At 36.4% G+C, this 23,198-nt stretch overlaps 2 protein-coding genes across 6 annotated transcripts in view; one reads left to right on the top strand and one right to left on the bottom strand.

Annotated features, from left to right (window-relative positions):
- Window positions 1–23,198, bottom strand: part of LOC109076937 (regulatory-associated protein of mTOR-like) — a 128,326-nt gene that overhangs the window by 84,878 nt on the left and 20,250 nt on the right. For all 4 annotated transcript variants that reach the window (XM_042725671.1, XM_042725669.1, XM_042725672.1 and 1 more), the window contains exons 8-10: window positions 12,641–12,761; window positions 12,250–12,390; window positions 11,867–12,022 (exon numbers count right to left, since the gene is read on the bottom strand). In XM_042725671.1, coding sequence (XP_042581605.1) covers window positions 11,867–12,022; window positions 12,250–12,390; window positions 12,641–12,761 — 418 coding nt within the window. The remainder of the gene's footprint in view (window positions 1–11,866; window positions 12,023–12,249; window positions 12,391–12,640; window positions 12,762–23,198) is intronic.
- Window positions 15,638–21,712, top strand: LOC109076938 (uncharacterized protein K02A2.6). Of its 2 annotated transcripts, XM_042725675.1 has the most exons (3): window positions 15,638–17,895; window positions 18,403–18,716; window positions 20,545–21,712. In XM_042725675.1, the coding sequence occupies exon 1, from the start codon at window positions 16,431–16,433 to the stop codon at window positions 17,682–17,684; it is 1,254 nt and encodes a 417-aa protein (XP_042581609.1). In that variant the 5' UTR covers window positions 15,638–16,430; the 3' UTR covers window positions 17,685–17,895; window positions 18,403–18,716; window positions 20,545–21,712. The 2 variants fall into 2 exon arrangements, with proteins under 2 accessions (XP_042581609.1, XP_042581608.1); XM_042725674.1 differs by having other exon boundaries at window positions 15,638–18,716.

The raw sequence follows: 23,198 nt of genomic DNA, 5'->3' as shown, positions 1-23,198 counted from the left end.
TGGTTCTACCGCCGTGCGTGCCGCCGCCGCATCTGCAAAGTGCATTTGTAACTTTTGACTGCAGAGTGGCGCTTTAACCACAAGTTATCAAACAAGCGCATCAAAGCACATTTTCGCAAATAGCCGTCAGCTTTGCCTCACCGATGTGTTACATTTGCGGCTGCAGTCGGGGAAAATGAAAGAAAAACACTGTAGTTAAAATATTTAATATTCACAGATGAAAGTTTAGTACTTATGAAGTTATGTGCGTTTCTTAGAACGAATTCCAGCAGGATAAACGTCAAGCCTATGAGCCTGTGCTTATATTTTCTCTAAGCTGCACAGTATTACACCATATTTTAGATTTGACACATTTAATAGGTGTGCAGTATTATTTATATAATATGAATTATGTGTTATATTATCCTAAAGAAATTGTTCTTTACTTTGCATCAAAGCATTAAAAGTGGTCTATTTTAGTGAGCTAGGCTGCACTTAAATTTTTTCCTGATAATGAATTAACTTAAAATTGGGGTGTCTCACAAACATGAGAAATATATCAACAGAAAGCTTGAAATGTCTGCTTTTAAACAAATCAATTCAAAACGAAAGCATTATGTAATCTGTGAAGGTTGCATTTCTCTTTAAAGGCGCGTCCATGTGGAGAGAGTCAGCACTGAATTTAATCTTGCAGCCGACAATAAAACATTTGTTTATTAATAATTTTTCACAATTTTTCACAATTATTAAGCTACTTCTGCCTGTGCTTTGTGGCAAACTTCATGCATGTCTTGAGCGCGGAATATATTAAGGCTCACTATGGATTATAGATGTAAATTTAATATAAACCTGCGATTAGTTGAATAATGACAAATGAACAACTAATAACTAGAAAAACCTTACGTGGGGGCAGACCTATTCAATTTCCCTTCTAGACATCTCTGTTAAAGTTTTTAAAGCATTTTATACACATTTGCATAAATTCTGCTTTCAGAACGGTCTGTAATGGAGAGATGCCTTAACATTGATTATTCCTCTGAAACACAAAAACGAAAATTTAAATAAAATTGATATTTTATGTTTTTAAAAATGGCCAACCCTTCTCTGCAGATATTCTTGCTTCTGGTTTGTGCATTGTATATATAAATATATATATAACGCATGTGTATTTCCCAAATCTAAAACAGCCTATAAAACATGTTCATAGATGGATACTTTACTAATGTCTGAACTCTGTTTGGGAAGGAGATGGTTCAATATATTGGTAATGAATAGGCTACATTCTGAGAAAATTTATATTTCACAGTCTAAAAAATATTGTATGGACGCAACAAATAAAATTAATGCAACAGTTTGCATCTTTTTTTTGAGTTAAGGCAACTTCCTTTGAAATTAAGTTATAATAACTAATAAACTATATTGCGCTATACAGTAGTCAACATTTGAAGGATCAAAACCTTTCTTCAAAGTTGTCCTAAAACCAATATGACGAGGCATTTGTCCTATCTAAACCTGCTCTGCAAGTTTGAAACCCTCATAAGACACTGTCCATATGAAAGAGCAAGAAATTCACACCTTTATCTCAACCCCCACAAGCTATACAGAACTACCCCCCAAAAAACCCAACCCCCTCCAGCTGGACTGAATTAAACTTGGAGCTCATTATATTGCAGTACAAATCCAAACACCAGAAGCAACCTACACTCTCTAAGTGTTCTTTCATTGAAAAGTATGTTTTATATATATGTTATATGTTTGAAATAATATTTTAGTTCAAAACTTTAAGTGCCATTGTTTAAATAGTTCCATAGACCTTCAGTTGTTATGCTTTAAAATCCCATGCCATTGTAATTTCACAGTATTTTCACCTCCTAAATTACTACCCCAATTCTATAATAGTAAAATTTACTCATGCCGATAGCTTTTTTTATGACATTATTTTTATTTTTTTATTTTTTATTTTTTATAATAATTGTAGCCTACATAAATTGTTGAAGCAAAACAAATATGACAACTTTTTAACTGCAGGCAAATAAAGGCCTATATTATTAAAAATATATTATCATTACAAATATTTGGACCTTCCCTTATTCTGTACCTTATTTTCTTAAAGAATAAACACTTATTTTATACAAGAATAAACATTATAAATAAAGAATAAAAGAAAGAATCTCAATTAGCCCTTATTTTCCATTTCTGAAGTTAACTGGCAACTCTAATGATGATGTAATTATCTTTTGACTCCCCTGACAGTGGCACCTTGCTCAAAAAAATAAAAAATAAAAAATAAAAAAATACATTCCCCGTTGTAGAAGATATGTGAGCAGTTAATAGATTTAAAAATAACAAAGTGGGTGCTTGGTTTCGGAAAACGAATACAGCTCGTAAAAAATGATATGATCATGCTAACATATTATTAATTCATAGAAATAATTTCAGCAATTAAAACCTTTTTTATACTAGATTCAACTTGAATTTCAATACTATTAAACTGACTTTAAAATCTCAAGGAGTTTATAAGTTGTAACAGTAAAATGTCACAGTGCATGTTAGCCTAAATGAACTTGTATCTTGTATAGTATCCGAAGATCTTGATTGCATGTTAGCATAAAACTAACAATATAATTTGATTTTTTTTCTCTTTTTTTTAAATGAACAATTCCTGAATAAAATGGGACAGCAATCTTTATATCAAACATTTTGAAATCATCCACAGCTGAGCAACGCAAGAGGCAGGTTCTCCGTCAAAATCATCAGATCTAGTGTGGCACATCTAAATGCACTATGTTTGAATGTATAGGCATGAATTAGATTTGAAAGTTATATAAATTTTGGTCTGCTTGTCACACAAAGCTATCATATGTGCATAGCGTGCAAAGTGAATGTGATGCACAGTCATTTTCAGATGCAATGGAGAAAAAAAATAAAATAAAAAATAAAAAAAACCTGGATAAAAACATACACGAAACTTGTAAATAGTTAGGAACATAGCCTAAATTAGGCCCATACTCTGTTCCTAAGTATATAATGTATTTTTTTTAACCCACAGTAACAAATTTTAACTGATTAATCGCCTAATTTCATTTGCTGCATTTTTTTTTTTTTTTTTGTAAGAGGAAAAAAAAGGTCATGTATAAGTTGCATTTTATTACATTCAGAAATTATAACGGCAGGCCTAATAATGTTATAGGCGTAATGTTATATTCTCTCATTCTGGAGAAATCCGAACGTTTCCATATTCGTGATGTTGCCCATTTGAAAATAGGCTTTGTAGTTCATGCGTGTTTCAGTATTCGACGGGGAAAAAAAATCATAATGAACAAAAATATGCCAAAGTGGACCGCTGCTCACGCCGGATGGCACAGTGAACGGCTGTTGTTTCTAATGAATATGTGCGCATGAGGCACCAGCGCGATCAAACAGCTGAAACAGAAAATACTAAATTTTTGGTCACACATAAGGCATAATTTGAAAATGCAAACTGTTAGCAGTTAGAAAAATCAAGAATAATAATAGAGATAATAAGAATTATTTCTAAATGCTGGACCGTTCTCATTTCGCTCTGCATATGGAGCCTGAAGACTTTTTTTTTGTTTTGTTTTTTAACCAAGAATAAACCGAAATGATTGAATTGAATTGAAATTAACTCACTGTAAATTTTCTAATGGTTTTTAAGGATGTTACAATGTTATATTATAATGTTATTGTTGTTTTACTTCCTCCTTTCATCTCCATTAGCTAACCAACATTTTACAATTACATTCAGTTCGCAATCCGTCCCTTTGCGCCACCTGGCGGTAGATTCGCGAATGATTTTAACACGCGACTGACTTGCAGTTAACACTGCAGTGGTATTACCTATTCTGGTTGTTCACCTACTGTATATAAGTCAGTGGAGTGGGTAGAGAAAGGGGCGTGATAAGAGAGAAAAAGAAGTGTGGAACAAGTAGAAAGAGATGAGCAGAGAGGAGAGTGTGAGAAAATGGGAGAGGGGAAAGAATGGGAGAAATGATGAGTAGAGAGGAGGGCACTGGTTTAGTGGAAAGAGCAAGAGGAGAAACTGTAAGAAGACATGGACAGAGAAGAAGTGGACAACAGGGTGGAAGGAGAAGTAAAGGGTGCAGATGAATTTCAGATGAAATCAGAGTTACCCAAACTGACCATGTAAAAAAATAATGGCCTCTCCTTTAGAGAAGCTCTGGGAAAAAGTTGTCAATACACTTAAAATGTGTTGTACTATGATTGTTGATTGTTTAGATTTTTAGTCCACCTGGGACAACTTCTATTATTTGCTGTGAATGTCCAAACATTTTTCAGAATTTAAGTTTTTTTAAGGAAGAGGCCTGTATAGATGTTAAGACAGGAGCTTTTCAAGCATGGATTCAATTTCTTTTCTGTTTTCTTTCAGGTTATGTTCTGCAAAGAAGAATGGGCAGAGTGGGCCAAAGCTCTACAGCAATGCTGTACAAGACTGCTCTGTAGTTATCAGAAGCGTTGCTTTGCAGATTTTGTTGCTAAAGGTGGCACAACCAGATTTTAATTATCTTTATTTAATGGTATTATAGAAAATTATTTTATAGTTTTATTAGTTTAATTTGTCACATGGGTGACAGGTGTTGGGTAAATGTGTATTTTCATTTGTTTATTTGTGCAACTATTGATGAACATGTTTTATAACCAATAGAGAACACACCTATAGTTTTGATGTTAAAGGGGTACTCCACCCTAAAATGAAAATTTTGTCATTAATCACTTACCCCCATGTCGTTCTAAACCCGTAAAAGCTTTGTTCGTCTTTGGAACATTTTGGATATTTTGGATGAAAACAGGGAGGCTTCAAGAAGTATTGTCGTGGCTTCATAACGTTACGGTTGAACCACTGATGGCAGATGGACTATTCTGATGATGCCTTTCATACTTTTCTGGCTCTTGACAGTGTATTTTACTTGGCAGTCTATGGCACAGTCACAAGCCTCCCTGTTTTCATCCAAAATATCTTAAATTGTGTTCCGAAGACGAACAAAGTTTTTACGGGTTTGGAACAACATGGGGGTACGTGATTAATGACCAAATTTTCGTTTTGGGGTGGAGTATTAATCCCTTTAATATTTACTTTTAATAAACGCATTATTAGAAAAAAAAATGCAGTGCTTCACTTTGCAGTAAAGTTGAACTGTTTGGTTAAAATATGCATGTGCTTGAATGGCTGTGTTAATTGTTTTGAGAGCAATTACATTGGAGAAAAGTGTCAAATCAATTGAGAAAAACTGTAATGATATAGGCCTAGTCTAGCTTTCTAACATCCCCATGTTTATACTAAAATAAATGTTTAATGATTGTGAGTTATATACTTTTTTCCATGAAGTGGTCTACACATTTTCAATATAGGCATAAAGTCAGGAACAGTTAAGCTTATTCTATTCTATTCTAAATACAATTCTTGCAGGTTTTCATACAGAGATCTTTCAGTGTAAAATCAGTACAAGATTTAATTTGAAGCCAAACTACATAATTTCTTACGATGCAGAATAAGAATTTGAACAGCCTCCTTGCACTATAATATACAATATACTGTATACACCACTAAAGCATCAATCTCACAGTCAGTACCAGAACTGTGACCGCATAAAAATGATTTGTATTATTGTGAAGCAAGAGAGATGAAGAGTTCTTCTCTCTTGTGTGCGTGGACATGCTGTAGGAAAATTCCGTGCATTTCACATACAGCTTATTCATATTCGAGTGGTAGAGTGTTGGTCAGCACATCAACGACACAATGTTTTATTAATCCATCCCTTTATTTAATTCCACTGTTTTAGCCAAAATCATGGCCACATTTAAGTTTTTTCTTATTTTAATTAAATAATTGGGGCAAAATGTGCTCATGTTTTAATTAAAATGGATGGAATTAGTTCGTAGACAGATATATTTTTTTTCACGTCATGTGCAGGAGTAGTTATTCTGTTCTATTAAAAAATGACAGACAACAATTACAGAATGTGCATTACATGTTGAAATGCATGTCATTTTATTAATGGAATTACTAAAAGTAAAAGTAAAAAAAAATGTATTTGTGACGAATATTAAGTAATGTGACAATATAGACATTGAATATAGATATAAATATGTGTATTGAACAAGCTTTAATGCTCCAATGCAAAGTAAACCATCTTATTTTACGGTAAAATAATATGATTCAATGATATAAATAATACTGCACACCTGTTAAAAGTATACAAATATAAAATGTAGTAGTGGAGCATAGAATAAAACGTAAGCACAGGTTCACGGTCTTGATATTTACTATGCTGCTTGAATATGTACTACTAAGTTTGCTTCTGTGAATATGAATTATTTCTTAATTCTAATAAATTAATATGATTATCTGCTGATTCATAAAATCTAGGCCATTAGCAAGGCAAAGTTTACTGCTACTCGTGAAAATTAATTAAATGGTGATTAAAGCACCGCTTAGCAGTCAAAACTTGCAAATGCATTTTGCTGAATTTTTAGGTTTGGCAATGTGTGTGGGTGAAAACATTTGAAATATAGGTATGTCTTATTATGTTCACCTAAATGGATATCACCAACTTTAATTCATTCGCCTCATTATATAATTGTTTTTGCAAGTGTTTTTCTTCTACAGAGAACTGCACCAAAAAAAATCAGAAATTCAAAGATTCTCAAAATCCTCAAAAAAAAAAAAAAGGTTTATCTAGGCCCATCTGTGTCTTGTGCTAATGCCCGTAACTAAAGCTGCAGTCCGTAATTATTCTTGGTAAAAAATTATCCAAAATCAATTTTTGAGCAAGTACAGTACATAACCAGCCAGTGTTCAAAACGATCTCCTTACTTTAGCACAATTGTCAACGGTAAGGTTAGAACAATGATTTCTAATTTGTGGTACTGGTAGGAATTTGCGGGAAATTCGGGCATGACGCTGCATCATTACTTCACGTCTGTAAACATGAAGTTGTCCCGGCTAGTAGGCTATATTGCATGTAAGGATGCTGCAGGCGGCGGATCGTTTATAGCCTTTTCTCACAGCAGCTGTAATAATTAATTATCATTTTGATGCCAGATTGTAATCCAGAAAGGATTGTATGTTTATAAAACACATGTAATTGAAATTAGATTATATTCCAGTTTTAAATGTGCATCTCAGATATCCTACATGGGATTACACAAGATTTGTATTTTAAACAGAACCAGTTCTAAGGAAGAATAATTAGCTTTTTGGGTTAAAATATATATATATATATATTTAATATATGCAACTCGAAAGGTCTGACAATTTGAGATTAGACTGTAAAGAAAATGTAATCTACAAGCTACTACATACATTTAGTCGTGCAATGCTGATATTGTTAACATTAACAAGCGATTATAGTCAACATAAGAGACGGATGTTAGCGCGAGAGTGTTTTGCATAATACTTGTTTATAGATCTGCTGTTTGAATTATTACTTGCTGCTAGGAAGGAATATTTCGTTTTCTGCCTATTTCTACTTTGCATTTTCAATATCATAATTATAATTGATTGCACTTACAGGTAATTTTAATAATTGCCCTCGGCTAAGAAGGAGCCTGTGTAATTTGCATTGCGCCCTCCCTGCATTTAAGTGCGAACTATAGTTTCGATTTGAGGAATTGCCCGGCTATAGGCTATTGGCTATGATAATTAGAAGGCGGCCATAGTTGTTTTCTCTTTAGTGTCTTAGACTGTGGATTTATCTGATGTTTGTGCGCTGATGTGGAAGCATCAGTGGAAGCATTCAGCCCTCCTTGTGTGAAGACCAACGAGTGTAAAGACCTGCGTGACTTCACCGAGCAGCGAAACCGGCAAGCACTTAAGTATAATTTTTTATCTTCCCGGTACACACTCTCCTTTTCTGTCCTCTTTTTTCCACCTCTATCATGTGTTTCCAAAACATTCCGGTTGTCTCTCGACAACACTCTGACGTCACATGCAGACGGAAATGTAATGTTGCTAACCTGCATCCTATCTCTACATCCTCTACTGCACCTCTTTCTTTCTCTGTGGGTCTCCAGAACTGTCAGTCAGCTGTCAAAAAAGCAGACTTCATTTCTGCTTTTTCTTTAAACTCCACACTCAACATCTTGGGCTTGACTGAGACTTGGATTCGTCCAGAAGACTCAGCAACCCCAGCTGCTCTCTAACAATTTCTCTTTCTCTCAAACACCCCATCAGGTTGGCTGGGGTGGGGGCACTGGTCTGCTCATTTCTAACAATTGGAAATACTCAACCCACTCTCTCCTATGCAATTATAACTCATTTGAATCACACGTGATCACTGTAACAGCTCATATAAAACTCCAGGTTGTGGTAATTTACTGCCCTCCTGGTCAAATTCTATCAACCTTCCTAGAGGAGCTGGATGGGCTGCTGTCCTCATTCCCTGTACAACATGCACTCTAGACCCAATCCCCTGACACCTCCTCCAAGCAATCTCCCCTACACTTTTACCAGCACTCACAAACATCAGCAAAACGTCTCTCCTCACAGGCACCTTCCCCACTGCATTCAAGCAGGCTCGGGTAACCCCACTGCTCAAAAAACCTACATTAAACACTTCACTTATAGATAGCCACAGACCTGTCTCTCTCCTTCCAATTATAGCGAAAACCCTCAAAAGAGTTGTTTTCAACCAGATATCACTGTTTCACTCACAGAAAAAAAAAACTGGATGTTAACCGGTCAGGTTTCAGGAGTGGTCATTCAACCGAGACTGCGCTGGACTACTGCAATGCTCTTCTGGCTGGACTTCCATCAAGCACAATCAAGCCTCTACAAATGATTCAGAATGCAGCGGCACGACTGGTTTTCAACGAGCCCAAAAGAGCCCATGTTATACCCCTCTTCATCTCCTTGCACTGGCTACCGGTTGTGGGTGCACCAAGCTCAAGACATTTATGCTTGCATATAGAACAGCCACAGGCTCAGCACCCGCCTACTTCCGCTCAAAATCACTTTCCAGAACATTCTCGTTCACCATTCCTGGCTGGTGGAATGATCTTCCCACCCCTATCCGGAATGGAGAATCACTGACAATTTTCAAGCAACAGCTGAAAACTCATCTAATTTGAAGTTACTTGATTTCATCCTAAAAAAAATAAAAATAATAAATTAATAAAAAAAATGTTTTTCTCTTTATGGTTGTGTCGGGACAACAGGACCCCCCATCTGAGCCCCCCCCCCCAAAATTTTTTATTTTTTTTTTATACTTTAAATAATTGTGTAAGTAGTAAAACAACACAAACATGGCAAAAATGCGTTTTAAGTTTAGAAACATTTTGAGTCTCCACCTCCCTTGCCTCACAGTGCTTTGGTTCAAATGTCTGCTTTTCTCTTTAACATCACCTACACACACACAAGTCGTGAGAGAGAACAAAGACAATTGTTTGTGGAACTCCAGTAAGTAAGGCTGTCAAGGCTATTTTTTGATGAGTCTGCTATGTTAGATTGTAAGGGGTGGTTTATTCCTTTTGTAATCTGAACGAGAGGACATGTAAACACTTGATCGGATTGAAAACCGAAACTGGAAAGTACTGCGCATGCACAGTGACGTAGGATTAACATAATGACATATGATCTTCTTCGAATAAAGCGTCATAAATGAGTGTTCTGTCAATATAAAACTCCTCTTTCACTCAGCATCTGTGAAGTGCAGCAGGATAGCAGGACAACGTCCCACCAGTCCTTTTTTAAGATTTTCATCAACAGACGACTGGTTTTGGGTGCGGGAAGGGGCACTTTTTTTTTTTTTTAAGTAGCCTAGGCAGCACTCCACAACAGTTTATGTGCTGGTCATCGCCTATTTAGTACCCGAAGTAGATAAATAGCATGTGTGCTTTTCAAAACTGTTTGCAACAACAGCGGGAAACTCTGTATATTCATGCAGTGTGCACGTCAAAAGATTAAATCCGATTAGAAGCTTGTGACATATAAACACGTGCACATAAAATGGATCACTTTATTTAGCGTTCATGTAAACACTAAGTTCTGATTCATCAATCAGAATGAATTCATTCCGATGGAAGCAAATAGTGTCCATGTAAACGTACCTACTGATTCCAAGTATCCCAAGAGGACAGGCAATAGAATTTATTTAATTTAATTTCCTGAACCCAAAAAAACCCAAGCAAAATGTCCCAAAGCATTCACGCCCAATCCCAATGAAGACAAAAACGTTTGTTTTCTGGTTGTCATACTTTTATGAAGTTTTCATCTGTTTTCATACCCAATTTTCATCTGCTCAAGCAGAATGTAAATGTCATCTTGTACTTTAGCAAGGTATCTCTGGCTAAATCTAGCTAACGTTAAAGTTAGTGAGTCCATACAAACTTAAATAGCGGATTGTTCTCGCGTCTTGTACAGTGTAGGGAAAAAACACATAAATGAAGGTCTACATTTCACTGTCTCTTTATATTAAACTGGTTAAATGTAAATTAATTTAATCTTACCCTGTGATACATAAACAGTGTTGATCTGGGATGTTGTCATGACAAATGTAACATGAGGCTTCTCCCACTTGCACTGTGAACTGTAAACCCTCACTTCCAAATTAATACCCACAATATTTATTTTAAAATCTTTTATACTTCCCTCCATGGCATATTTAAGTCCCATTTGAATGGTGGTCCTTCTGTGTCCAACATTTATCAAATAGATATAGGGACAAGGTTTTCACACTGACAGCTGTCATTGTAAGACAGTAAGCAACTCCGTTTGTTTGTCCGAGTTCGCAACAGTAACTAAGGGGGGCAGGGCTTTTCACAGGAAAATGCGGAGTTGGCAACACTGTGATGGATACAACAGACACGAATGCTGTCACGGCGCGACCACAACAGCTTGACGTTGTCTAATATGGCCTGGTCTCCTGCTGCACTAATAGTAGTACAGCTTTCCTCTGTGTATACATATCCTTACAAGTACAATTTTAGCAGTATTATTTGTGTCCCCTTCAAAAATTGCTCTTGGGAAATTTTATGTCCCCCCCAAAAGACAAAATGTGTGCCCCTGTTGGTAGCGCAATTTATTGTAATGCATTTTTCCTCTTTCCTGGTCAGAACAAAAGTGTTACTTACTCGTTCAAATCACAATATCCAGTATGAATTCTTAAAACATATTGTGATGCCCTGTTTGGCCGGAGCAAAGAGACATAAACATAAAACCCATTATAAACATGATATAAATATGATTTCTAGTCGTGTCCTCTTTTGGAAGGCCAAACAAAGTACTTTTGCTTTCTCAACGAAACAGTGTCACACAATGCGGCTTGAGTGAGCAGAGGCGGGCGGCTTTGATAACAGCGCGGCTGGCGGATTCTATGAAGGAGCGTTCGTTGGGCTTGCAGCAACCACATTTGACAACCCCGGGCTGGACTCCGCTTCATTCACGGTGAAAGCCGATCCGGCGAGCCACAGTGCAAAGTTGATGTATTTCTTTAGCGACCAGCACAGATCAGCTCCAGGCATGACGATGGGGTTATCGTCCTCTTTCGGAAGGCCAAACAAAGTAGTTTTGCTTTCACAGTGAAACACAGTGTCTATACGACATGGCGGCGGCAACAACAACAATACTACAATGAGAATAAAAGGTAACCCGTCTTTCTTTGCGTGAACATCTGAGTGGCGTTATGCAAATCTTCCCACAAAGTGACGCAGAGATGTGGGGGCATGTTAGAACGAGCTGTTTCAGGGGGATGTGGACGAGTTTTAACTTTAATAAAGAATATCTCATTGGATTTGAGATTTTAGTCTTTGCAACTTTACAGATCTTCTTTATGCACCAAGAGCTGGTTACACTCCAAAGACAGTTGATGAAGGTCTTGTCTATGATTGTTGCTGAAACAGGAAGTCTTACCAATGAGAGAATTCAAGGAAGAGTATGAGCTGACTCTCCTCATCTTGTCGATGGTTTCAAAGGAGAGGAGGTATTCATCGTTATCAGGGCTGCCCAAAGTACTACTGGCACTGCTGCTGGTGCTCAGATTCCCTGGAGAGAATGCTGCGGGACCACCTATAACACATATAACAAAAATAGGCATTGTTAAGAATAGGGGTGGGTGATATAAGGAATTGTATTTTTCACTTATAAAGGGGATGTATTAAAACTACAATATAGCAGTATGATTTTTTGGCAATCCATTGACGTGTGAACTGTTCAACGATATATAAAAAAATTAAAACAGAAAATTTTGTCCCAGAGTTTTCAGGCTTAGTGATGTAGAGTCGAGTTTGACTCACCCTCCTCATTGAGATTGAGGTTCTGAAGACTCTTATTCAGGGTTCGAGCAGTGGTGGCAGCTCTTAGGTTTGTATAGGAGTTCACTGATCGTAAACGAGGGATGGTAGGACTGTCCCTACCAAGGGTAACATTTCCTGTCTCTACACACACACACACACACACACACAAATCAAGGCAGCTGAAACATCAGATATACAATGGACCATGACTATGGTTTGATATGTGGAATACATCTATAGATAGACAGATAGATAGATAGATAGATAGTACAATGCACAGTATACATAACTGTAAGCAGCATGTTAGTATTCCATTCAAAAATTACACTTCATTTATTGCTGTTGTTTAAACTATAAATCACTAAGAAATAAAACCGTTATAAATAATTACCTGTGGAATTTGCAGGAGATGGTACAGCATAGTTTTTCTCTTCCTCCATGAACTGCAGAGCCACAGTACAGAAATTACTCTCATACTGTATGACTAGGTGACTAAGCGCAACAACCAGCTCCTAAACATGACACACACACAAAAAGTTAGTATAGCTCAACATGGGCCAGTTATGTGAACAATAGACACATCTAAACAACTGGTTAAACAAAACTGGAAAAACAACAACAACATAAGAACATGTGGGTTATAACAGAAACACATTCAAATCAGTTGAGATTGTAGACTGCCATTTTGAATTACTCTGTATTATAATCACTATTGAGCTGCAAACTGAAAAAGCCTATGGCATTTTTATTTTTGCTAGGAACTTCAGTCAAGCAATATGCCCCACCCTAAATTTCATAAACATGTTAAACTACATTACCAGAGGAGAGAACATGTTGGACCTTTACACAAACATCGGCAATGCATGGTAATGCAGCTACCCCAGTTTGGATTTTTTAGACCTCATCATTGATATGGTAATTGCTGTACAGGACATGCTAAAGTTTATCTTTAATAACATGCCTAAGCAACTGAAAGATTAAGTTTTTATTTGTTTTTCACATTTCACATCGGACTGTTTTGTGAATTATTCTAAACATGCTGTTCATGTTCAAGTTTTTGAGTTAGCCTGAACTTGTGTGAAGAATAGTAAATCCTTCCAGGGCTTAAACCAACAAACAAACCCTTTTTTTTCTTCCATTTCCCTGACCAATAACTGAAGCTCATTAGTCGATCATTAACCAGCAGGGCTGGGGAGTAACAAAATACACGTAACGGCGTTACGTTTTAAAAATTCAAAATATGAGTAACTGTATTTCATTATAATTACATTTTAAATAAGGGGTAATTAAATTAGTTACATGCGAAAAGTATTTTAGATTTTAATGACATTTCTTAATGTAATATTTAAGTAAACAGTTTGAGGATTTTAACAAATAAGGCAACGGATTCTGCGTTGGAAAAATAAAAAAAGAAAAATCAATAAAAAATAAAAACTGCGTGCAGCAGATCTGTTCATTTAGCAACTCATAGTGAAAGTGCATAGATGCTCATCATCACGACACAAAGTTCTCTTAGAATTCACACTTTGCATTAAGTTAACAGATCCATACGAATCATGCATGAAAAAAAGTTTATGTCAAATAATAGCTTTATGTGCTTTACAGATGAATTTGAAGTCTTCATTCATTCGGGTCCATGTACCTTCGTATAATTCGTTTTTTTGATTTAATATTGAAATATGAAAAATTAAAAAACTGCACATTTTTCGTTTTTCATATGTCCAAACAAAACGAAAAATAAAGAATTTAGCTTTTTTTTTTTGTTTGTTTTTACGTTCAGGGACAGAAAACGAATAAACAACTTGAATATTCGATCTCTACATGTGGGCGGGAATGAATCGCCCCTCTCCGCTGATTGGTCGACCAAACATTACTACATAATAAGAGTCCTAAACATAAGAGTCCTTCTACGGTCCATCTCTTTAACACTGTGAACAACTCTGAATACATGAAACACCATTGTAGCCCCCCTTTAACGGGTTTATTTCTACTACATTTTATCTCATTCTCTTCATCAAACAGCTATTTTTAAGAATAGCTTGACACAAACCGTACAGAGGCAGAGCCTTTTGGTCCTTTGGAACACCGCCTGTTTAATTAGTATCCACCTATCAAAATCTGTCTGGCAAAGCTGAGCGACCTGAAGCGGGGAGAATGTAGCAGCCTATAGTGAAGCGCAGACCGCTATCAATTTATGTGAACATGTAGTCATAACTTTTGTTTTAGACAATATGCTGCATTGTGGACTATAGAGGAACTTAAATAAAATGACATATGAAAAGAAATTAGCACATCTATTCTTTTTTCTATTTTGAGTTTTATTCATAGAGCACTTTATACAAATTTCGGAAATCATATGTTGTTATCCCACTCACTGTAAAAAATTGTTTAGCAGTTTAGTTGTTTCAACGAATTATTTTATATTAACACAACTTGCAGTTACTGAATTTGTTCATTCAACTAAAAATTTTAAGTTTTCAGTGTATTTGTCCCCTCAACTTAAAATTTGTTGACTCAATTCAATAGCAACATCACGTTCACTTATCGCGAGATCTCGTCATTCTCGTGAAGGCCATTCCAGACAGAAGACGGTTGTCAGCCATACTGGTCAGCTTCTCCACAAAGTTAGGAAATTTTACCAGAATACAACTTTGGTAAGTAAAATATTTGTATTTATTGACTTAATGTGTAAAATTACATTTGTTGTCTCAGAAGAATAAGTATGGTTTAAAGAGTCGTATTTTCTGTATGTAACGTTACTGTATGCAAATGTTCGTTTCGCGGCACTCTGAAGCCTCAAACTACAGGCGGTTCCACAGTATTTTCCTTATAAATAATAAAACAGATATTCTCCCATGCGGTACTGTGCTGAACTTATATGGAGAACTATAAACATACAGTTTGTTATGTATTATTTGAGGCCAGTGCTGCGTTAGAGACCGTTCAAACAGAGCGTGAGAGCGCAACGGTTCACTGTGAGGATTCAGAACGGCGGGAATTAAAAAAAGAAACTTCTTTAAACCTGACAGCGTAAAGACATCCGTCAGAATATACAAAGATGAAAAATTAGGGAAAAAACAAGATTACTGCTCGACCTGTCTCTTTTCTGCATGTTTAAGGGAAACGAATGAGCACCATAGATGAGCACCTCCCTCAGTTATTTTGGAGCGCGTAACTCAACGTTACATTTGATATCGCTGACATGAGCTTGGTTCAGATGAAGTTCTGAAGGTAAAACGTTACAAACTCTTCTTTCAGTTTTCTTAAGTAATGTTAGTCATTCAAGTGCCTCACCAGAACCCAGTGTAATGCTGCGTGAATATCTGTTTTTATGGTGAATATACGGTCATAAGTAAATTGCATACGTTCAAAACTATACACTGTTGTGTATTTGTTAACGTTGTTATCTAACTACATTCCCCAGAATGCAATGTTACGTTGTATCAGGAAGTGTTCTTGTAAAAGGGTTAATACATGAAAACCAGTAAAGAGAGCAGTCATGCCAATCGTTGCAAGTGTCATATTTGTATAAAGGTGCTGTTCATTTAATCCAAAGACACAACAAAAGTGGCGACGAGGATTCAGTTACTCCGCGTGTGTTATGAGAATGCGGAAGTGAAGCGGCTTGACGGTGAAATCGCTACAAAAATAAACAAATGCGACCCTGCTGCTAATCCACGTCTTGACAAAAAGGGGAGGAAAGACAACGATCCAGATAAATTCATTGATTGTCAAATGACAGAGAACGGCATAAAATGCCATTGGTTTTTGGCAACATGGGTCATTTTGATGAAAGTAGTGAGCAGTGGAGCGCTTACACGGAGAGATTTGAGTACTTTGTAGCAGCAAATGATATTACTGAAGAGAAAGTTGTGCCCACTTTTTTGAGTGTTATGGGTCCAAAGACATTCACTCTACTGCGTAATCTCCTGCAACCAGAGAAGCCTGGAGAAAAAACGTATGATCAAATAGTGAACACGCTCAAAGCACATTTCTCTCCAAAGCCCTTAGTAATTGCAGAGAGATTTCGGTTCCACCGACGAAATCAGCTAGAAGGAGAAACTGTGACAATGTTTGTGGCAGTGCTAAAAAAACTAGCTGAACACTGTGAATTTGGTGATGCATTAAATGACACACAGATTAGTGTGCGGACTCCGCTGTGAGGGAATACAGATTTTGTCATGACAGGGAAAGGTGAGAATGATGACACAGAGCTCAAACCATACACCTCTCGACGTCATGAGCTTTCGGTGCAGTCAGGCTGTTTGTTGTGGGGAAGGAGAGTGATAATTCCACCAGCTCTGCGTAATTCAGTGCTGAAACAGCTACATGCGGGACACTGTGGAATGATCCGTATGAAAGAGATTGCCAGGAGTTACTTCTGGTGGCCAGGAGTGGACAGCCAAATTGAGGAAAAGGGAAGAACATGTACGTCATGTCAGAGCATACGCAATATACCACAACTGGCACCGCTGCACCCTTGGGAATATCCGGAGAAACCATGGCATCGCATTCATGCTGATTTTGCAGGCCCAGTTGAGGACAAAATGCTATTGGTTGTCATTGATGCACACAGTAAGTGGCCTGAAGTGGCTATCATGAAATCTACCTCAGCAGACAAGACAATTGAGAAGTTGGGAGAAATTTTCAGTAGATTTGGACCACCTGTGCAGTTTGTCTCAGATAATGGACCCCAATTTATATCGCATGAGATGGCCACATTTCTACTAGCAAATGGAGTACAACATATCAAGTCATCATCCTACCATCCTTCCACAAATGGGCTAGCAGAAAGGTTTGTCCAGACCATGAAACATGATTTGAAAGCTTCGATTGGGCAAGGCACATTTCATCAACGCCTTCATAACTTCTTGCTGTGCTATCGTAGTACTCCACACGCAACTACCAAAGTGTCGCCAGCTTATCTGTTGTTCAATCGAGAGCTCAGGACAAGCTTTGAGCTGCTTAAACCAGCAACCCTCAAGGAAACTGTCCTACAACAACAAAAAAATCAGGTACAACGATGGAAACGGCGAGCCAAAGACAGAACCTTTTCAACAGGCTCACCTGTGCTGGCTCGGAATTATGGCAGCAGTCCAAAGTGGGTTCCAGCTACTGTGGAGACCCAGACGGGTCCTGTGTCATATAAGGTTAAAACTGCTGGAAACCTTCTATGGAGGAGACATACTGATCAGTTGCTGAGTGGTGCTAGTATATCCACGGACCTTACTAGAGGTACCGATGCCGCTGATCAAGTAGACGACAGCTCACCAGCTTCTGTGACCTTCACCACAGAGTTTACCAAGACCCCAAATTCCCCATTTACTAAGGAACCATCATCATCTGTTGTTTCAACAGAAAATCAGAACCAAGCAGGTCGCCGATATCCAGTAAGGGAGCGGCGCCCACCACAGCGTTTCTTGGATTACACTTAGTTATGGGCTACCCTTGTTGTTTGGGGCAGAATAATCCCCTAAGGGTAAGCTAGGGTTTGAGGTAGTCCACCCTCATTCCCAGGGAATTAGCTGTGTTCATAAATAAGACATTTAACAAGAAGACTGAATGTTTCAAGAGTTAAAAAAAAGAAAAAAAAAAGAGAGTGTTCACAGATTGTTACAGTGAAACTGAATGTCATACCTGCATTCTGTAAGTGATGATTAATTGTTTATTGATGTTGACCTTATGAGTAAGAGGGGAGGAAATGTTGTGTATTTGTTAACGTTGTTATCTAACTACATTCCCCAGAATGCAATGTTACGTTGTATCAGGAAGTGTTCTTGTAAAAGGGTTAATACATGAAAACCAGTAAAGAGAGCAGTCATGCCAATCGTTGCAAGTGTCATATTTGTATAAACGTGCTGTTCATTTAATCCAAAGACTCAACATACACTTTAGAATAAAATTTATTATATCATATATAAATAGCCATACAATAACGATCGACCCAAATGTGTTAAATTTCCTTTTATTTTGTTATAATTCTGTGTTGTGTAATTTAAAAGCATCGTCTGGATGGTAAAGTTGGGCTTTGGTAATTAAGACAAACTTGTCAATACATTTGACTTTCTCTGTAAAGATTTACATTTATTATTTTAGAGTGTTTTGACGTGTTTCTGTATTTTTCATGTTTATGATATTTTGGAATGACTGAAGATCAGCACAGAATTCAATAATCTTGTGGATGGACCGCAGCAAGTCCTTTTGCAGTTGCTATCCCTCAAAATGCTATCCAGACATAATGGAAATGACAATCACATTATAGAGCTTGGACAAAGTTGTAAGTAAATTTATTTACTTTATAAATGCACATTTATTGGAGTCTGTAAGCTTTACGATTGTAAGGCACTGTTTAATGCTTCCTTTTGTTTTTATTAAAGCACACAGGAATTCATCAAGGACATGACTGTTGGGATTACGCTCGTGGATGACCAAACTGAGCACCATCAGTCTGCAGCGATGTGGTCCAGGTAATAGAAGAAGAAATCTGGGTGATCTGGGGTTGTAACACGATGTGGGGTTGTGTACTGTGTTATACTATCTGGGACTAGGACTAACAGAAATAAACTCATTCAGGTTTAAAACAACTTGAGGTTTAGTAAATGACAATTTTCTTTCTTTTTCTTTTTTGGGTGAACCCTTTACGAAAATGTAAATATTTGCACTGGAAAACAGCTTCAAAATTTAGAGAACATAATTTGACATTATTTTCCCTTCAGTTTTATTCCTTGAATTTTCTATAATTAGTATTTAAATGGTCTTTATAAAGTGTTGATTTTATCTTGATAAAACCAGCTAAAACCCTGTTTATGGACATCGCCATTCTTTATTATTTTGCTGAATACTGTTGTGAATCCTGAAAAATGTTCAGTGCCGGCATATTGGCCATTAGCAACTTTGCTTAAAGGGTTAGTTCACCCAAAAATGAAAATTAGGCCATGTTTTACTCACCCTCAAGGCATCCTATGTGTATATGATTTTCTTCTTTCAGACAAATCCAGTCTGAGTTGAATTAAAAATTGTCCTGGCTCTTCCAAGTTATTTAATGGCAGTAGACAGGTGTGTTTTTTTCTCAGCAGTCCAAAAATAGTCAAATAAAATGCACCCATCCATCAATAAAACATGCCTCACATGGCTCTGGGGGGTGAATAAAAGCTTCCTGTAGCAAATCAATGCATTTTTGTAAGAAAAATATCCATATTTAAAATGTTATAATCACTTTTTTTCCTCTTCCACTGACTATCATATGTGCAAGCCTAATTTTGTGCTTCTACTTCGTGATCGGCGTATTGTTGTCTCTCCTCCGCTCTTCCGTGTTAGTCACTAATCACCAGTGTATGCATGACCCCTATGTCCTACGTCATCCACCCGGAACGGCTCTCACGAAAGTGAGACAAAAGTTTTTAAATATGTTTTAAATAACATTTTAAATATGTATATATATATTTTTTTTTACAAAAACACATGGATTCGCTACAGGAGGCCCCTATTCACCCCTCGGAGCTCTGTGAGGTACTTTTTATTATGAATTGATGCACTTTATTTGACTACTTTTGGACTGTTGAAAAAAACACCCACCTATTGCCATTATAAATCTTGGAAGAGCAAGAATAGTTTTTAATATAATCTGATTGGATTTGTCTGAAAGAAGAAAGTCATACACATCTACAATGCCATGAGGGTGAGTAAAACATGCGTTTTTGGGTTAACTAACCCTTAAAGAGTCATGCTATACTCTGAACATGCAGTGCAACAGATTATTATTTAAAAGGAATACCCCTTTACACTGATATATTTTCTGATTGTTATAAAAATGGTGTGACAGATTAGACAGTTAGAATTGGGTTAAAAAAAAAAAAACTAATATGTTGTATTGGTTTGTCACATTTTATGACATTCAGAAATCATGTAGAATACTAGTGAAGAAAATAATCCCCCCCCCCCCCCCCCCCTTTTTTAGCCTAGTTGGTTCTGGGGGTGTATTTTCCACTTATTTTCCCATTGGGATTTTAAAGTCTTTGTGTTCAGCAGAACAAAGAAATTTGTACAGGCTTTTAACAGTTTAATACAGGAAGTTATTTTGAATGTTTGTAAACGAAACTGTTGAGGAGCACCATTTACTTTTGACTTTCATTTTTAGTTACATTTTTTAAAATATCTTCCACTTGAGGGTGAATGACAATTTGCATTTATTGGTAGCTGTGCTTTTAACAAAACACACAACTTTAATAGTTTATGTACATATGTGTGTTCATTTGTTATAAATTTAATATGTAATGTAATATTTTGTTTTCCCAGCCATCCGGTGACATTAAGGATGTTGAAAAAAAAAATTGATGAGGGCATTCTGATTGTAACTGAGGAGCAGCAATGTGAGGTGCTTCCCAAGGAATAACCAACATTGCTCTCATTTGGACATCTCTTCATCACTGACATCTCCCATGTCCCCAAGGCATTTGGACTCCTAATGGGTCTGTATGCAGTGAACATCCACTACCTCAAGCGCATGAAATACACCATTGAGGCTCTGCAAAAACTTGTGAAGAACATATGCTCCCACCATGTGCTCGCTACAGCGGCAGGAATTGTAGGTGGGGGGAGTGAATGTACAGCGCTCTCTCCCTCCTTCAGTACCACGACTGAGGTGCCCTTGAGCAAGGCACCGTACCCCAACTGCTCCTCGGGCACTGCAGCCTAAATGGCTGCCCACTCCTCCGTGTGCATGTTCACAGTTTGTATGTTCACTGCTGTGTGTGTGCACTTTGGATGGGTTAAATGCAAAGCACAAATGTATAGCACAAAGCACAAAAGTAGTGTTTTTTTTGTTTTGTTTTTTAAGGAACTTTAGGCTCTTTTGTGCCTTTCACTACATTTTAGAATGTCATTAAAGTTTATCATGTCATGACTTGGAATATGCATGTTCTAATGTAAACAAATGTTGTTTCACATCTCATTTTCCTATACAGTAATGTACACATTTCCTTCAAACTGACAAGTGCTTTTTTTTCCTTTTTCTGTTTCTTGTTTTATGACCACTAAATAGCATTATGATGGCGGAGAGTTAGGAAACTTTCAAGATCCTTCTGATGTTAACACTTATGTCTGGTCATGTTGCACTACGAAATTTAGAATCTGACAGTTTAGATCTTTGTGCTTCCATGTGCATTATATCTTATTATACAGAAGTACAGTACACTCATTTTTTTTAACTAAATGTGATATTATATACATATCTTGGTTTCTCATTTTGACCATGACTTGCATTATGGTGGGGGGAGTGCATGTGAAGTTGTGCAGGGTTAATATGCAGAGTTTAACCTTCTGATTTTCATATTGAGTTATGAAATTAAAAACAATCCCTGTGGTTTTGATCTGATGAATTGAAATCCAACTATTTGTTTCTCAATCCCATGCCAGTGTTATTTATTAGACATCACACTTTCAAGTGTCGGTTCAGATCTTTAGACGTGTGTTTTTGTATTTTTCAATTTCTTTTATCAATTATCAGTTGATGTGTTGACAGCAAATTGCTTGTTCAATTTAAATGTGAATGAAAGAGTTGTCTCTATCATTAAATAAATTACATTTAAAAAAAAAAGTGTTTTATCTTTATTTAAAAATTTAAGGCAGTGGGGTAACATTTGTTTACGATTATCGATCGAAAAAAAAAAAAAAAAATCCCTGTTGACACAACATGATTTAGTTGACTGGACTAGTAAATAATAGTCAAGTCAACTTAAAGAAATTTGTTACCTGGACTAATTCCACTCTAATTTGAAGTTATTTCAACAAGAAATATTTTGTCAAGATAACAAAAAATTTTTAGGCAGCGGGGTAACATAATATTTTTAGTTGACTCAACAAATTCTTTTTTACAGTGCTGGCATGGGACTATTTGTTCGTCAGAGCGCTTGTTTCAGTGATTGAATTTAGTGAAATGTGAATTCGACGTCATGAATTGAAGGTAAACTCATTTGAGTTACAAGAACATATCCCAACCCTGAAATAACACTTCGAACAATAAACCAGAGATCAGTGTCAGAAATTAACTTTCCCATAAGAGGCACCTGATTTTCAGGTTTTGTTTACAATTTTTTTTTTTACCTTTTACCTTTTGTGTCATCTTTAATGTTAAATTCTTACTACAAAAAAAATTTAAACAAAAATAGAATAATGTGACAATACGCGTTTCCCAAAAATGCACTTAACGCAATAGCACATAGCCGTGCCTTAAATGCTACTTAGGAGTCGCTATCCGTTTGTCAAGTGCTGAAATGTCACCTTATAGAATGGCTCTTAATCGTAGTACACGCTCGTTTATTTAAATGTTAACCTAATAATGCTGCGTTCCAGACAACTCAGATATAATAACAATTATATTATATTATTATGGTATAGTCTATAATATTATACTTTACATAATAATAATAATAATAATAAAAATAATAATAATAGAAAAAGAGAGAGAGAGAGAGAGAGAGAGAGAGAGACAGACGTTATTTCCAGATCCAATACATGGCTGTATTTCGTGTACGTCAGCAAGTCATTGACAGATTTTTTTCCCCCAGTCTTTGAAGAATGTTTCCTACGTTACTTATTTTATTCATTTTTTTGTTCAGTCATTTAATTTAGATGTATTTCTATTATTTTCTGCCCTTTTTAATTATTTCATTTATAAAAAACAAAAACAAAAAACGAGTAATAACGTGTACAGTAAAGTACAATCAAATCATTATATTGTAATCACATTGCACTTGAATAAAGTTAAAGGTGTAATCTGCCGACTGTCCTGCAGGTAACCGCATAAATCTGTTCTTATGATGCACTTAGGGCTTTATTATTAATCCAGAGCACTCATAGATCTATGATTAATTTCAAGTGCTATTTAAATTACGATGCGTTTGAAAAACAGACCGTAATATTAAGATCAATAGTACAATTGTTTTTATGAG

Source organism: Cyprinus carpio, chromosome B6 (assembly GCF_018340385.1).
Source record: "Cyprinus carpio isolate SPL01 chromosome B6, ASM1834038v1, whole genome shotgun sequence".
In the NCBI taxonomy this organism is placed as follows: domain Eukaryota; kingdom Metazoa; phylum Chordata; class Actinopteri; order Cypriniformes; family Cyprinidae; genus Cyprinus; species Cyprinus carpio.
Note: the sequence above shows the minus strand (reverse complement) of the source record. Positions and strands in the feature narration are given on the sequence as shown.

Bases quoted from the DNA above. Each gene is read 5' to 3' on its own strand.
- LOC109076938 (XM_042725675.1), top strand. From the start codon at position 16,431: ATGACAGGGAAAGGTGAGAATGATGACACAGAGCTCAAACCATACACC.